Source organism: Motacilla alba, chromosome 7, assembly GCF_015832195.1.
Source record: "Motacilla alba alba isolate MOTALB_02 chromosome 7, Motacilla_alba_V1.0_pri, whole genome shotgun sequence".
In the NCBI taxonomy this organism is placed as follows: domain Eukaryota; kingdom Metazoa; phylum Chordata; class Aves; order Passeriformes; family Motacillidae; genus Motacilla; species Motacilla alba.
The window spans coordinates 18,520,475-18,536,393 of NC_052022.1; the positions used below are offsets into that span (position 1 = coordinate 18,520,475).

The 15,919-nt window shown below is 37.9% G+C and overlaps 2 protein-coding genes across 13 annotated transcripts in view; both read right to left on the bottom strand.

Annotated features, from left to right (window-relative positions):
• Positions 1 to 10,840, bottom strand: part of TTC21B (tetratricopeptide repeat domain 21B) — a 34,675-nt gene extending 23,835 nt beyond the window's left edge. For 5 of the 7 annotated variants that reach the window (XM_038142941.1, XM_038142938.1, XM_038142942.1 and 2 more), the window contains exons 1-10: positions 10,733 to 10,840; positions 10,404 to 10,533; positions 9,318 to 9,428; positions 7,964 to 8,130; positions 5,695 to 5,817; positions 4,155 to 4,312; positions 3,686 to 3,770; positions 2,178 to 2,276; positions 1,401 to 1,593; positions 384 to 481 (exon numbers count right to left, since the gene is read on the bottom strand). In XM_038142941.1, coding sequence (XP_037998869.1) covers positions 384 to 481; positions 1,401 to 1,593; positions 2,178 to 2,276; positions 3,686 to 3,770; positions 4,155 to 4,312; positions 5,695 to 5,817; positions 7,964 to 8,130; positions 9,318 to 9,428; positions 10,404 to 10,533; positions 10,733 to 10,813 — 1,245 coding nt within the window. In that variant the 5' untranslated portion in view covers positions 10,814 to 10,840. The other 2 variants (XM_038142943.1, XM_038142944.1) reach the window with 2 other exon arrangements.
• A 1,811-nt stretch (positions 10,841 to 12,651) lies between these two features.
• LOC119703008 (sodium channel protein type 1 subunit alpha) overlaps positions 12,652 to 15,919 on the bottom strand; it is an 86,922-nt gene continuing 83,654 nt past the window's right edge. For all 6 annotated transcript variants that reach the window (XM_038142040.1, XM_038142038.1, XM_038142037.1 and 3 more), the window contains one exon: positions 12,652 to 15,908. In XM_038142040.1, coding sequence (XP_037997968.1) covers positions 14,740 to 15,908 — 1,169 coding nt within the window. In that variant the 3' untranslated portion in view covers positions 12,652 to 14,739. The remainder of the gene's footprint in view (positions 15,909 to 15,919) is intronic.

Here is a 15,919-nt window from a genome sequence, read left to right on the forward strand (position 1 = left end):
TACTCTAAGACATTTAGTATGTTGTAAAGGACATGATGATTATTCTATCAATTCAATCCTTTAATTTGTGCAAGAACCTTTACATTTGTCTGATCACAAAATCCTGGAAATAATTAATACTTGTCCCTCCCTGATATTTCAAACTTACATTCAGAGAAAAAACACAGCGAGAAAGTGACAGTTTTGCTCTGCAAGCAAACAGCCTGCTTGCCAAATTAAACAACGCACTGACTCAAACAGAAAGGAAAAACTGAAACTTAGACTTAACAGTACTCCATTAATAATGCTCTACTCAAGCGACTGAAATACAGAACGTGTAATACTTAGAAGGCCACAGTTCAGATTGTAATCAAAGTATCTCAGTAAGGAAAGATGCCTCCTACCCCAGATTTCCCAATGGACTGTTGAATTTCATTAAGAAACTCCAACTGATGCTCTGCATCTTCGAACTGCCCTTGTATTAGCTGGCAACGGATAATTCCTGTAACACATGGAAAGACTTTGCCAATTCATCTTCCTAGTCAAACACATGCTTTGTTTTCCAGAACTAACTTTTCCTCTCAACCTCTTCATAAAGCAGTGACAGGAAAAGAAAGAATGGATCAAGACTTATAGTAATGCAAATTTTACATACTCAGAAAAACTAGGGTAGATGATACATGATTGATACATTGATATGGTTTATAGCAGTTTGAAATGGTAAATCTTCAACTGGTTCTAGACTAAGCTGAAGCACCATACAGTCTGCCTTCTAAATTCAGAAAAAGTACAAGAAGGAAAACAACCTCAAGCACACACACAAACATTCCTGCAATCTAAAGTTTCAATACTGTTTAAGGCCATGGCACAGTCAAGGGAAAAAAAAAATACAGGGAAAAATCTAACAGGCAAATATGACATATTTACACTCCATTTTCTTGACACATATGAGACTTACTATAGAGTGGGGTTTTTTTGTATGCAACACATACATCCAAAGTATGATGTTTTGACTTGATTGTGTTTTTCAAGCTAATTTGTACAAAATAAGGACATGGACAGCTTGTTCTATCATGCCCTTGATTTTCTTATTTTTGTAATGCCTAAGAGTTCTCTAGTTCTTTGGTACTACAGAAATTAAATAATAAAGTAAGTAAAATACAGCAAAATGTCTGTTCCTACTATTACTTTGAGAGCTCTAATTTAGAACAGAAACGATTAATTTTTCAATAAATAAGAGCAAAAGACATATTCAGTAAGGAGACACTGTTGCCACAAGGAAGAAAGCACACGATGAATCTGAGAAAACAACCCAGTGCTCCTGTGTTCTGATAGTTCTGGATTTTCCTAGTACCAGTAATAGGAAAATTTTACCAAAAAACATTGTCTAGTAAAAATCAAAAGGAAGTGTAAGACCTTACCAGTTAATGCAGAAACACTTGTTTCATCAAGTGTCATAGCAGTCTTGTACCATTTTTGAGCTTCTTTCACTTTCCCTTGTAAAATCATTTGGTAGCCAAGTTCAGTAGCAAATTCTGCATTGTCAGATGCCAAATCAAATGCTCTTTGTACTAACGTTTGTGTATGCTGAAGGATGAGCTGGTTCCGGCCACACTAATGGTAAGAACAATCGTTAAGCCTTAAGCTTTTCTTAGTTTTTGGATTCAATTAGACAAACACACTGGATATAACCAGATGAGTAGAGACAACATCATCTCATGTAAGAATAAATTAGCCTGCAGTAATTCTATAAAAACCGTGACATTAATGTGGGATGGATTCAGACATAAAAATACAATACCATACAATAACCAATAGTTGCTTTGAGTGCTTCATTACAGCAATTTTTATAAATACAGAGATTAAAGAAACCTTCAATTTCAAGGTTACGTGATTAACCTCGTCAGTTTCATACCGTAAGAAGATAGCTGGTGAACATTTGAGTGTATTTTTACTGTTTCTCACTTAAAAGCAAGGAGTAAAACCATTTTTGAAATGAGATGACTTAAACATTGTAATTCATGCTGAAGAGAAGGCTTGAAAAATGTGGTTACCAAGGCTACATGAGTTAATCTACTTCAATTGTCCACAATTTTCTACTTTTTAGTAGATATTCAACATCTGCCTACCAAAAAATACAAGAAAACCAGGATATATAGACACCTGTATGCTGCTTAAGGAAAAAAAAGCATACTCACTGTTCTACTGAAAGCTAAAGCCATTTTACAGAACAGCTCAGAATTACGGGGTTCTAATCTATCCAGTGCCTTAATCAGGTCTCCCAGTCTTGCTGAAGCCTTGGAGAAGAAGGAATAATACAATAAATAATGGAAAGAATTAACAAATTAGGACAATCAAACAGTTTTCACTATAAACTACTCACATAATACGCTAGTATCTTGAAACATTAAATTCAGAGGTTTTCAGGGTGAGGAGTTAGACTTGAGAATTCCTATGACAATACTTTGGAAGTGACAATAAAGCAGACCATGTGTCCTTTATCCATGCCCTAAAAAGGTGAAAGGCTTGAGCTAAGTCTGGTATAACAGAGGAGTCCCACAAAGCAAGATAGTCTGAAGAATCTGATCTGTCAATCCTGTTTGGGCTTCAGTGTGATACAGACACACATGCTCAAAAGCAAAGCACTTCCAAGTGCTCAGAGTTTTAAGTTCCTCAAAACACCTAAGGGGATTTTCTGGACATACAATAATAAGGTACTCAGAGTTTTTTAACATGATTTTACATGCAGGCATCAGAAATGTACAAATCTAACAGGGCTTGCAATTTTTCGCTAGACATGGCTCTTAGTTTACATGTGACATTTTACTCCAGAATCTTTATTAACACTCTACTATGTCCAGCAAGATTCCTTCTTGGATGGATTCAACTGGAGTCAGCAATTTTTACTACTTCTTCATATTTCCCATGACTGTGCACAAGACTTAAATTTGATTGTAAGGAGACTAATGACTGAGTTCTTTGCAAACACCTACTACACAATGAAAACTTCTTTTTTGCTAACTTTCCACTTAAATTATACCAGTTTTTGCATAATGAGAAAAAATAAAGAATGAATTTTTGGTGACAATTTAGATCAGCTATTTTAGAGCTTCCTAAAAAATGGCACAAGTGCTGTACATCCAAAACACATGCATATAGCCCTGTGCAAGAAAATGGGAGTAGAAAGAAAAATAGCATAGAATGTTCAGAGCTAAAAAAACCCCACAATAATTGTCAAAAAATGGTGAACAAAACTGGTGTAACAACTATGACCTGCTTCCAAAAATCTATCACTACAAGACCTCATTATTTCCCTTATTTCAATTAATAAAATCTTTAAAAATAATGAAAGGCTTACATTAACTTATGAATTTATTAAAAGAGCATTTATACAAAAACGATCACTTTGATGATTCAAATCAACATGATTCAGTTAGCTGTCCTGATCAGATTTCTGTTTGGCTTGACACCTGTTCTCTGGAAAGATGAAGGTTAAAAGTTATCATTTCCTTCTCATCCAGAAAACACCCCAGCAATAAGCCAGAGTAGCCACTCAAATCAGAACAGGTGAATATATCTCCTCCAGATTAGTGCAGCACAGGACCAGCCACAGTGTATGAGGAGAATGCATAAAGACAGCCTTTGCAGGGACTAGATGCCACATGCACTATGTTCTGCTCAACATTCTGCTAATAAGAAGACTCACCTCAGATATATTTCCTCCCCTGCACAGATGATGCAGGGCCTCCATTCTTATGGCTTCTAAATTGAGGGGATCTTTCTGCAATAGCCTAGAGCCAAACAAAAGGTGAATGTAAAGAAACAAAACCAAACACTTGGTCAACCATCTATTTTATCCTAAAACAGGAATAGAATAACTTGTATTTCACAGTCCTTTTACATCATGGATCTCAACTGAAAGCACAGCTCTTTATCTCAAGAAAGATCCTCTTCCACCCAAAACGGAGTCATGTATTGATGTAGCATCCTCATACAATTGAAAGGCTGGTTTCTAATAAAACTTCATTTACTTGAAATTTATTTTTAAAAAACTGATGCAACTAATTCAGATTCATTAACAATTAATGGAAACCTATCTACTTTTGTTTCAAAGTGTCCTTTGGGTATAAACATGGCAAGAAAAGAACTTAGTGGTATGCTACTTCATACTCAACCTATGTGCTGTTTCAACAGTCTGCTCCCAGTCCTGCAAGGCAAGCTGTAGCTTCATTTTCTTTATGAAAGCAGGAATGAAGTTTGGGAAGTTTGCAATTATATGGTTCACAATTTCCAGAGCTCCTGAGTAATTCTGTCGGACCTCAAGATACTGTGCCTAATGGAAGGAAGAGAAGCCATATCAAGAGACTCACACAGGTGAGAAGATTCAGAAATTCATACAGAAACCAGAAAAAAGAGAAAGAGAGAAAGAACTCTTTCCTGGAGTAATAGTTTTACCTGAGTATCAACCACAACTAGACCTATTGCAACAATCAAATAGCAAAGGATGATGTGTAAAGCCTGGTGTGTGGGGTAAGTGCTCTGTAACAAAGGCACCTGCAGTACTGCCAGCTTACTAGACAGTTGCAAGCAAGAAAAAGACAGACGTAGCTGAAGAGTAAAATTGTTTAATTAGCTTTCAAATACCTTTGTATGAAGTATCCCACAATTCTAGGATATTTAACACAACCCACTGATGAAACATTTATTCAAGCTCTGAGGCACATAACATGCAAAAACCCACACTCAGCATGTAACTATCGTTGTTGCCAGAATTAACAATTTTCCAACTGTAATGCGATTTATAGGGTATTCCAAATACAAACATTTTAAGAAGTCAAGAATCAGAGGTCTAAATTAATTCAAGAAGAAATAAATTTAGGATTTAAACCCTGTTTTGCTTTGATGCTTTGAATTTACTTACTGTGTTCCAGGTGACTGTAGGTGTGCTGTATTTTTTCATCTTTTTAAGACAGAAATTATGCAAGCACAGTAGATTTTGAGAGTTCATTTTTTAAGCCCTAGTGAGATTCATGTCTGTCTAAACCCTAATTACTAAGTAACTACATTTGACATATACTCTTAATCTAATTCAATGGTCCACATGCAGCCAAGCACACACACCTAACCAAATACCATTGTGCACACTCTCCTGAACTTCTGTCTTCTAATATTCACTAAACAATTTTTTCTACATTTGCCTTTGGAATACTAAACAAACATCCTGTTAATGAGTGACAATGTCTGCGAGGTAAAGTAATATGCTCTGAAACAGAAAACGTGTAAAGAAAACAATTCATGCCACTCCTTTAATAAGATTACATAAACACAAATAAACACATGATATAGACTAATGACAACTTTGAAAGAGCGTTAACAATATTAAAAAAATCCCACTACAGTGTTTAACTATTGCATTTTGACACACAGCAATTCTGTAATGTGCATAGGTGTCCCCATGCAAAAAGGAAGAGACTACACACTACATTTTTAGCAAAATCATTAACACCAGGACACATTTAGATTGATTGAATTTAAACTATACCTTTCTTTTCACATTGGTGTCTAAAGAATCTGAAAGTATCTACAGGGTCTGAGCTGTACCTCTGTTCCTTGGACAAGCTCATTATGCACTACTCTTACCAGCATCTATCTCTCCAATCACTCTACAAGACCAAAACGACATTTAGGAAGAGTTAAAATAGTGAGTAAACTTACTTTACCAAGCAGTGCGAAAACATCATTGCCTTCCTGCAGTGCTTCATCAAAGTATTTCAGAGCTTTTTTAATGTGAGTTTCTTTCCCACAGGTGAGATCAAGCCATGCTTTCAAAATTAACCCCTGTTAACAAAATACAAATTGCAATTCTTTGCTAACTAGGTAATAGAAAATTACACTAGATAAAATAAGCAGAAATAACCTAAATAGAGGACTTAAGAGTATCTATTTTAACTGCTTCAGAGGCATAATTATAACCAGTCTTTAGCATAATTTAACACTTGGGTAATTTATTCCAGAATTAAATTAACCAAATAGTATATTTACTTACAGAAATAGAAGAAAAACACCAAATGCACCTAACAAGTCTAACACACACTGCAGCCAGAACAAAACCTCACAAACATGACCACATTAGACAGAATATTTTCTGCAAACATTTCAGCACTATGTTTTCTTAAGATTTTGTTTATATGAGACACCCTGAGAAACATACTAGTGCTGCAAAAACTGAGAAACTTGAGGTTTTTCTTCTACTTTCTGATTAAAAAGAAGAACTTTCATGTGCAAGGCAAAACTCTTGACATTTTTCAAATCTTCAGAAGTATTATTAGAAAGAACACCTAAACAACTAAAAGGCAAAATATGTCTTTTTATTGAAGAACTTACTACTTATAATGAATGAAATTTATTTATCTTATGTGTTCCAAACATTAATTGTAACTTAAGTAAATAAAATCTATTTTGAAGTGTATTTAAAAGTCAAAGGTTAGTAGAAGAGCCACATTTTTAATTGTTAACAACCAGGGTCATGATTTTGTTATGTGATGGAGACTGGTTGAACTTTATATACTCCAGCATTTTTTAAAGAAAGGCAGGATCCCCTACAAGGAATCCCCTACAAGGAATACATAAACTATCTTATCAAAATAAGTATATACTAAACAAATCATATTTCACCAAGTTTAAAGACTCTGAACCACTTCCCAAAAAATCAGATGTAAACGTTTAAACATTATTTCATATTACTAAACTAGAAAAAGAGCTAATCATAAGCGAACTTCTAAAAAAATTCTATATATTTAAATGCTAATGTACTTTTTCTTTTCTATGCATGTATCTGTAAAAAATAAATTAAATACTTTGAATATTTTTAAATACTTCAGCTGGAAATATTTCACACTAAGCAACATACCCAAAGAACATTTCCTAAAAGTAAAAACAAGCAAACAAAATCAAACTACTACTGTTTCAATAAGCAAAGTCATAAATATTGCTATTTTACCAAAATGACCTATCCTTAGTCTTTTTAGGAACTGCCATATTATTGCCTTGTGATGTCCTTAATTATTTCTTCACTAATATAAGTTATTGCTACATTAGTATAAATTAGCCAATAAATTAGTTCTTATTTAAAATAGCTACCAATTATTATTAATCACTGTTAGTTTGAAAGCTAAGCCATTACTTAAATCATACTTTCAGAAACTAATGTTTAGAATAGTTGCAGATTTCTAACTCATGTAATAGATCAAACATAAAACTATAAATTACAAATCAAACAATGTACTGAACCATAGAGCAGAACATTTTTGTTTGTTATTTCTGTAAAATAATGCATTCAATGTTAACAGCTCTGCCTCAAGGATGTTTAACTATAAAAAAATAAGCCAATTCTTTTAGGTTTCTCTCCTTGAACTGAAGCTGATACCTCCTTAAAGAAGTAACATAGTAGGCTTTCAGAAACCTCTTTAGAGATTCAAGATTTTAATGAATTGTAATGTCTGTATATAAGTGCCAAAGACAATGCTATATATACCACTTATTTCAGTAAAACCCTAGGCAAATTTTGCTTTTAACAACAGCTAACAATTTATATCCCTAATCCTCTGGGTATTTTTGAGCCTTCAGATCCAGATGACTCCCTCTAGTGAGATCACCATGCTTATTTTTTTGCTAGGAATTATGAGGCTTGGTATCAAGTAGCAATACTTGCTTGAGTGCAAATTATTTCAACTTCTTGATTTATTTTCATTTATTAAGCCATTATTTATTATTTACTAACCGAAAATTAATATTAGTTAACAAAAAAAAATTATGGGAATTTATTCAGCTGTGTCAAATGAATCTACGACAGTTAAGAAGGAAAGTACCAGAACACAAAATAGTTCAGGACAACTTCCAAACAGCATTAATGCCATAAGTCTAGCTTCAGAGTATGCATTGTCCTAATAATCTTTTACATTACAGAAAGGTAAGAACCAGTTACCTCTTTACCACCACCAGAAACTTTGATCATTCTATCAACATATTCACGGGCTTTGTCCTCACGACCAAGATGCCACAAAAACAAGCCAGCATAGTACAGAGCCTGCTGTCCTGCTGTTTTACGTTGCTCCTTCAATCTTGCATCCAACTCCAGAATAGCATCTCGATCTGAAAAGGTTTTGTTCAGAGCTCTTGTTGACAGCCTCTCAAAACATTATAAAAAACAGCGCGTAAGCCAAGGGCTTCCAGAGCAAACACTGTTTCTTGTCACTGTACATTGATAAACATGCAGACAATCCCACCCAACCAGTAATATTTATCAGGTACAGATGGAAAAGACAGAAGAGGGTCCCCAACAACATGGCTGATGGGGAGGTCCCAGAAGTGGGGAAGTCCCAGATGACAGGTGGTTAGCCAACCTGAAGTCCATCTAGAAGGGCAGGAAGGAAGATTTGGGAAACTACAGGCCTGTTAATCTGACCCTGGTGTCAGAGAAGGTCAGGATACTGAGTGCCATCACACAGCACCTACAGGACACCCAGGAGATCAGACCTAGCCAGACACTGGGAAAGGCAGAACCTGCCTGGCCAACCTGATCTCCTGCTATGACAATGGTGACCCACCTACTGAATGAGGGAAAGGCTCTCACTCTCAGAGAGTCTTGAGATCCACAATAATTTTGCTGTCCTGCAATACTAATCCTCAATGAGTTGGATAAGAGTAATGCCATTAGTCAGAGCTGTTTCACATCAAATTGTTTAACAAACTCTCAGCAGCAGCTATAAATCTCCATAGTGAGAAAGATACTGCAGCAATAGCTCAACAACCACTCAATGTACATGATAAACCAACTCTTATTTTGAGAATGTAATTCCTAACAAAGTAATTCCAGTTTCCATGCTGGAGAAAGGAATAAAAAACTTGCAAAATTCTTTTCCACATTTGTATGGTCAGGGTAACTTAAAATATAGAAATGGCATGGCTTTAAAGACTTTTCAAGCTGCAGTTCTACTCAAAAGTACAAATATCAGGCATGAGTGAACAACAATCACAGGAAGTTTGATTCAATTTTTTTTTCCCTTCAAAGATTTTTCTTTCTTCTCAGGGCAGATAAGTCAGATTTTTATGTGTGGGTGTGTGTGTTTTATTTTACCATTCACTCTTATGCTTCAGAGTTTAGTGGTTTGGTATTTTTGTCTACAATCTTGGTAACCATCACTCAATTCAGTAACAGATCCTATGTCAAATGCAAAGCCAGAGTAAACCTTTTCAGCTTAGGCAGAATTAGCCTACAACTCTCAGGCCTTCACACAGAGCTGTTTAAAACATGAAACAGAATGTCTTAATAGGCATACCTGGATTAGGGCTCTTTTTATGGGCATAAATCAGAGCCATCATTGTACAAAGTGACACCTCTGGTTTGTTTTTAATAGACTCCAACTGTCGAATACTTTCTTGGACATCACCTAGTTAAAAAAAAAGCACAGAATAAACTATCACACTTTTCAAGACAAAGAATATTATCATCAATCATCAATCTGACTGAAATTTTCCCTTCTATTTTTTCTTCTATGCTTTTGTTCCTTATGCATACACCCACTTTCACTTGTTTGTTCAAGTCTTTCAAACAGACACTGGACAGAAAATAGCTTCTCAATGCAAAGAACTTGAATTATGCCAACTAATTCTGCCAACTGCCAGAAAGGTGAAAATCATATTTATTGTTTTATACAGGGCATTGAACAGCTCTTTTTGCTCCCGTTTCTTTAGAAAACCAGTATTTTTGCCGTATTTGTGTGACTATTTTGAATATCAGCAAAATAGCCAGTATTTTGAAAAATAAAAAGATTCTTACATAAAAATACCTGGGAGTTTGGGAATAGACACACTCCCTCAAAACCAGCACACCTTCCTAGACTATTCTCAGCCCTCCCCATGTTGGGTTACTTGTTAATATTTCTGACATCCTTGGAATATACATGCTGCTAAATAAACTTCTCAGAACAGTATAATTTACACAAAGATGCCCCCACCAGGTATTAGCAGTCAGTTTCTCTGAGACAGAGGATTCAACAAAACTAACACAGCTGCTTTGAAGGGAAGAGCTGTTAGCTGAGAGACACTAGCGAGTTTCCGATCAAATGCAATATGCGTTTGGGCAGGGCTCAAATTCCCTCCAAGGAACCCTGACCCATGTTCATAAAACCACGAAAAAGAAAAATACTTGCTATTTCTCGCTTTGGTACGATGCTGTCTAGATCACTCTCATTCAAACTGCGGAGGAGCGGTGACAGATGATAACACACCGGCAATTCACTCAACACAGGATACATTCAAACTCCCCAGCATCGCTTTTCCCTGCTCAGCGGACTAAGGGCTGAGTTTTGGGAGGCGAGGCGAGGAAGCCCAGCGTTTCGGGAGGAGCGGCCCCGCCCGGTTACCTGCCCTCAGCGCGCCGTAGGCCCGGTAGAAGAGGAGCACGGGGTCCGCGCCCAGCCGCGCCAGCGCCTCGTCCGCCGCGGCCCGGGCGTGCTGGAAGAGCCCCTCCTGGCAGTAGTAATTGAGCAGCGCCTGCGGGGGAGCGGCCGCGGGTCACCGGTGCCAACGCTTCGCCCCGGGACGGCCCCGGGGACACCGCGCCCACCGCCCCGTCCCGCCTCACCCCGGCCGGCCGCACTCCCGCCCCGCGCCCCTGGCCGCTCCCATCCCTCCCTCCTTCCCAGCCGCCCCTTCCCTCCCTCCGCCGGGGCTCAACGGCGGTGGCGCCCACCTGCTGCACCTCGGCGTCCATCGTCGCTAGCCGACGCCACTGCGGGGGGGCTCCGGAAGGGTGAAGACGGCGCCCTGCCATTGGCTTGGACGGGAAGGAGGCGGGAGAGACACGGGAAGAGAAACTCCTGGAAGGCGGCGGGCGGGACCCGCGGGCCGAGCCCGAGGGAGCGGGCGGGAGGCTGCCGGCGCCTTGCGCCCCCTGCCGGCGGGAAGGCGGCAGTGCCTCGGGAGCGCTCGCAGCCGGGATGCCGAATGGAAGCTTTGGGAATGTGTTTGTTTCCTTGCTTTTCGTGGCTGAACGTACTCCTAAGCGGCCCACATTCCATACGTTTCATAGTGTAATCGAGCACTTCAAGTTATGTGATACTTCTCTTAGAAATTCAATAGCAGTAGGGTCAAATCAGAGAAAGAAACTTCGGCCCCCTCCTTCTTTCCTCCTGGAGCATTAGAATTGCAAAGACTACTAAAATTAGGGTTTTCCTCTAGAGGTGAAAGCATCCTCAGCCGTAATTTCTAGACACCAGAAACAAAGGTTGCTAAAGAGCATTCCTTTGCAATGGGAGCAGTCCGTCCACCAGGAAAGCCGGCAGTGACGCCACCAAGGACAAGGAGCGGAGCCCGACCTGCGTGGAGTTTGTAGGAGAAGCTGCTCGGCTCTTCTGGCAGAGCGTGCTCAGAGTGACCTTTCCTAGCAAGCCCATGACACGTGCAGTTCCTTTGGCACAAGTTCTCATCCCCAGCATCAGGAACGTGCCAAAAAGCGCTATGCAATGGGCATTCTTGGCTTTCCTTGTTGGCCAAGAATCCTCTGATTTTCCTGCTGTGTTTAAGTTCTGCTTGACTTGTTCTGAAGCACCATTTAGGCTTCTGTAACATTTAAAACCTTTTAGAGGCATGAGAAACAAGTTGGGGTTTTTTACATACTTTTTAAGGTAACCATTTAAGACATATTCTGTCCACATATTAATCTGAAAATACTTATCTTTTCATGTTGATACTTAGGCATTTTGAATCAAAGCTGTAGACCTCTTTTTTCATAATGTATTTCACAACAATTTTTCTCTCCCTTGAAAAATTGTTGGTGAATTTCAGGGAAAATGCTATGAAATTCTATTTCTGCATTAGCCACTAAGCAAGCATACAGACTACAGCTGCTAATCAACTGGTTTCATATGAGGTTCAGTATTCACCTATGATTGTTTTCATTGTAAGTTATAGGGAAATGCAATATAAAATAATGAAAACATGTAAAATTAATACTTTTAGAAATTCACTGAAGCAATTGATAAAGAATAAGGAAGAGTCCCACTTTCCAGATGCATTTGTTTTTACCTTATCAGTATCCGGTTGCTTCTAGGAATGGGTTGCTTCCAGAGAGATTTTTTAAATTCCTGAGGAAAAGACCAATGATTTATTCATTCCAACTCCATTTCACCTTTTTCAAAAATGCACTCACATGTGAGAGGCTCTGTAGCCTGTTTGTGAACAGCACCCAGCAAGAATAAACTGGCTCTCAACCCAAGCTCGGGAATGTCATGGATCTAGTACTATTTTCTGTCCTAATTTTGCCTTCGTAAACTCTTGAACGCTCAGTTCTCATTCTTGTGACTGCTCTGAGCCTCCTGGGACACACTCAGGGCAGCTCTGGTATTTCATGGCTGTGCAGCCACTGCATGGAGCTGCTGTGTGAAGTCATTAAGGGCAGAACTACTGATAAATGCAGAAGCATCATGCTCATTGTCCAACACACATCAAGTAAGAAATTCCTAATTAGTGACTAACAAGCAAATCCCACGGATTTTCTTATATGGAAGAACAGTATAGCTGCTATAGTAGAGGTTTTCTATATCCTCTCATTTTGTGGTTTAAAAGCATACCTTTTTATATTAATGCCAGATAATAAACACAAAAGGAACGTACAATAAAAAATGTAATCTTTATTATTTTGACGCATTAATAATGTTCTTTAGCATCAGTTAGGGTAATAGCATTTTCCTGCATGCAGTTCACTAATACAGATTTAGTCAATAATTTTAATAAAAGTAATCTATATTTAATTTTCCTGTGTAAGAAACATAAAATGTCCTGATGGATTGGATTATACAATTTTGCTACTTTTTCTTTGTGAAAAAATATTGTGGACCCTAGATAATATTTAGAACTGTTCTAGTGCAGCATGAATAAAAAAAAATCTGTGAGTAAACATGAGATAAGATTCAGGATTCTCTGAAAGAAAGGTTGTATCTGAAAACTGATGATGCAGGCACTGCTTAGACATTCAATTTGAACTTTAGACCATTTTCCCATCTGCAAAAATAAAAAAAACAACTTAGCTTTTTAGAAGCAAATTATGAACTCATTTTGCAGAAATTATTTATATGTTGGCAAATACTGTAAAAAATAAGATCCTACAGTTATTCATTCACTTAGCTATATCTTGTTCTCTGGAGTTCATCTGTGAAAAAGTGCTATGGACTGAAAGTAACAAAAATGTGACATTAACCTGAAGATAAAATTCAGTTCTTACTTTATGTACATAATGCTGAAAAATAAAATAAAATGATTTTTACAGTATTTATATTTGCTTATAAAATCCTAACATTATTTTCAACAGGTTTAGTAGTTTTCAACATCTGTACAGTTTGGATATACACTATATGCTTTTCACTGAAAATTCAGAAATGTAAAACAAATAAGCTCCTAAATAGCTGCAAAATATTGCTTAATGGTATGGAGGAATGAGGTCTTTTTGAGTAGTTTATTTCATTTAGCTCTGATGTATGGCTTCCCATGTTTAAGAATCCTGGACAGTCAAAGGAATAGCAGCATAGGCAATATTAACATGCATTGATTGCATCCAAACTATCTATAATGGTAGATAATACATAATTTTACCTGTTGAATGCTTGCACACTACACTTATTGTGGTACATATTTGATGCAATAAATGTGCTAAAGTCATTATCTGTTTGCTCAAACATGCACCACAGGTTAAAAATTATTTACATAGCAGAGGGCTTTTCATTAACGTGTACAACATCAACCTTACTGAGAGCTGAAGATGGCTAAACAATACTGCAGGATAAAGCAGAACAACTTTATAGAGGGCTCTTTTTGATCAATTTGGTGGGCTGAGGCAGATTCATTTAGTATTCATATGCAGAAAGACATTTGACAAGACAAAATCTGTGACTCCAGACCTAGGAAAAAGTCTGCACCTTCTGAAACTTAATGTCTGTGCAAAAAGTAAACCATATTTACTATTCTCGTGAGTTGTAGAGGACTTTACAGGCATACTAAGACTTGTTTGAACATGAAACAACATGAATACATTAATTAAGCACCTCAAAGTCTGTTATTCCTTTCCAGAAACACTGTGCTAAAAAAAATCTGTTGTTCTTTGTGACTTAATGTTATTTTCATGCATGATCTATAAGTGCAGCATGCCTTCATGCAAATAATTTCTGTGTGTATATTAGTTGTATAATAGAACACCTGGCCCTTGTACCTGTAAAGGTGTACTTAATTCCCTTCCCCAACAGAAGCCCCATTTACAAAAATAGTCACATATAATAAACAACATATGAATAAAAACAAGATGAATCCACCAACACAGATTTTGTAAAAATATGAAGTATGTGGCAGTTGAAATGCAAACAGTGGATAGAGTTACCATATTGTTTTATGCTAAACACACAATACTTGGTTTCACACCCCTTTAACTGGTCCCTACAGTCTGTGTAGCCATTTTTCTCTCCTCTTCAGCAGTGTCAGCTGGTAGTGAGAACAGTAACCTCCTGTCAAGGTTGTTTCTTCTTATCACAGTCACAGTCACTGACAAGGGGTCACTGTCTTTTAATAGGCACTGACCTTTAATGTACAGTATATTTGTAAAAATTGTCAGTTTGGCATAGACCTCCTTCAGGAGTCCTGTTGACACAAACACATGATCCTTACAGGCTATGAACTACTTTGCACACATATGATTTTACTTGCTATTTGCTCTTATTTCTGTCCATCTTTATCTTCCTTTTCATGCTTTTCTTTCACTGGCCTTATTACACGATCATAAGAAGGCGGACAAACTGCTGTCGATGCGGTTATATCTGTTTTCTCTGTAAATGAGTTTTCATTTAACTTGTCAATAAGGATTTCATCTTTCATACCCTGACCAGCCCCACCTTCAGTTTTATTTTTGTTATAGATAAAGGAAGCTTGTTTTACTGTTCGTTTTAAAAGGTGACGTCTGTAAGCACGCTGAATAATAACAGCAGACACTTCCTCCTGTTTTCGTTTCAATGTAGTCGTAATTGGTTCATACGAAGCTTTAGAAGGATTGGATGCCATAAATCGATCTTCCATCTGTATTCTGAGGGCATCCATCTCCCCACTTTCCCCCAAAACACGCTTTGTGAAAGCAAACAAGATGTCAAGGCAGTGAATTCTGTCACCGCTCACCATTGGCAGATCCATTGCAATAAGCTGGACTTTGTTGGGTTTGGGTAGATGAAGAGGAGGCTCAAGTGCTGCTGCAAAATCAGACAATTTCTCAAATTCCATGAATTGTGTTGCATCAGGATCAAACTTCTCCCAGACTTCATAGAACATCTCAAAGTCATCCTCGCTCAAGGGTTCAGCGCTTTCTTCAGTAGCAACACCGAAGTTCTCCAAAATCACAGCAATGTACATGTTCACCACTACCAGAAAGGATATGATAATGTAGCTGACAAAGAAGAAAATCCCAACAGAAGGGTTGCCACAGTCACCTTTCACAGAGCTCCCTGGATGAGCCTTGTTAGGGTCACAGTCTGGCTCCCCACTGTTGAGAATTGGGGCAAGCAAACCGTCCCAGCCAGCGGACGTGGTGATCTGGAACAGGCAGATCATGCTGTTGCCAAACGTTTCAAAGTTGAACATGTCATCAATCCCAGCTTCTCTCTTGACGTAGGCAAAGTTGGACATGCCAAATATGGCATAGATGAACATGACCAGGAAGAGCAGCAGCCCAATGTTGAACAAAGCAGGAAGAGACATCATCAAAGCAAAGAGCAGAGTGCGGATTCCCTTAGCGCCTTTAATGAGGCGCAGGATTCGACCGATTCTGGCAAGCCGGATGACTCTGAATAGTGTGGGAGATACAAAGTACTTCTCAATCATCTCAGCCAAAAACATTCCTAAAAAAGAA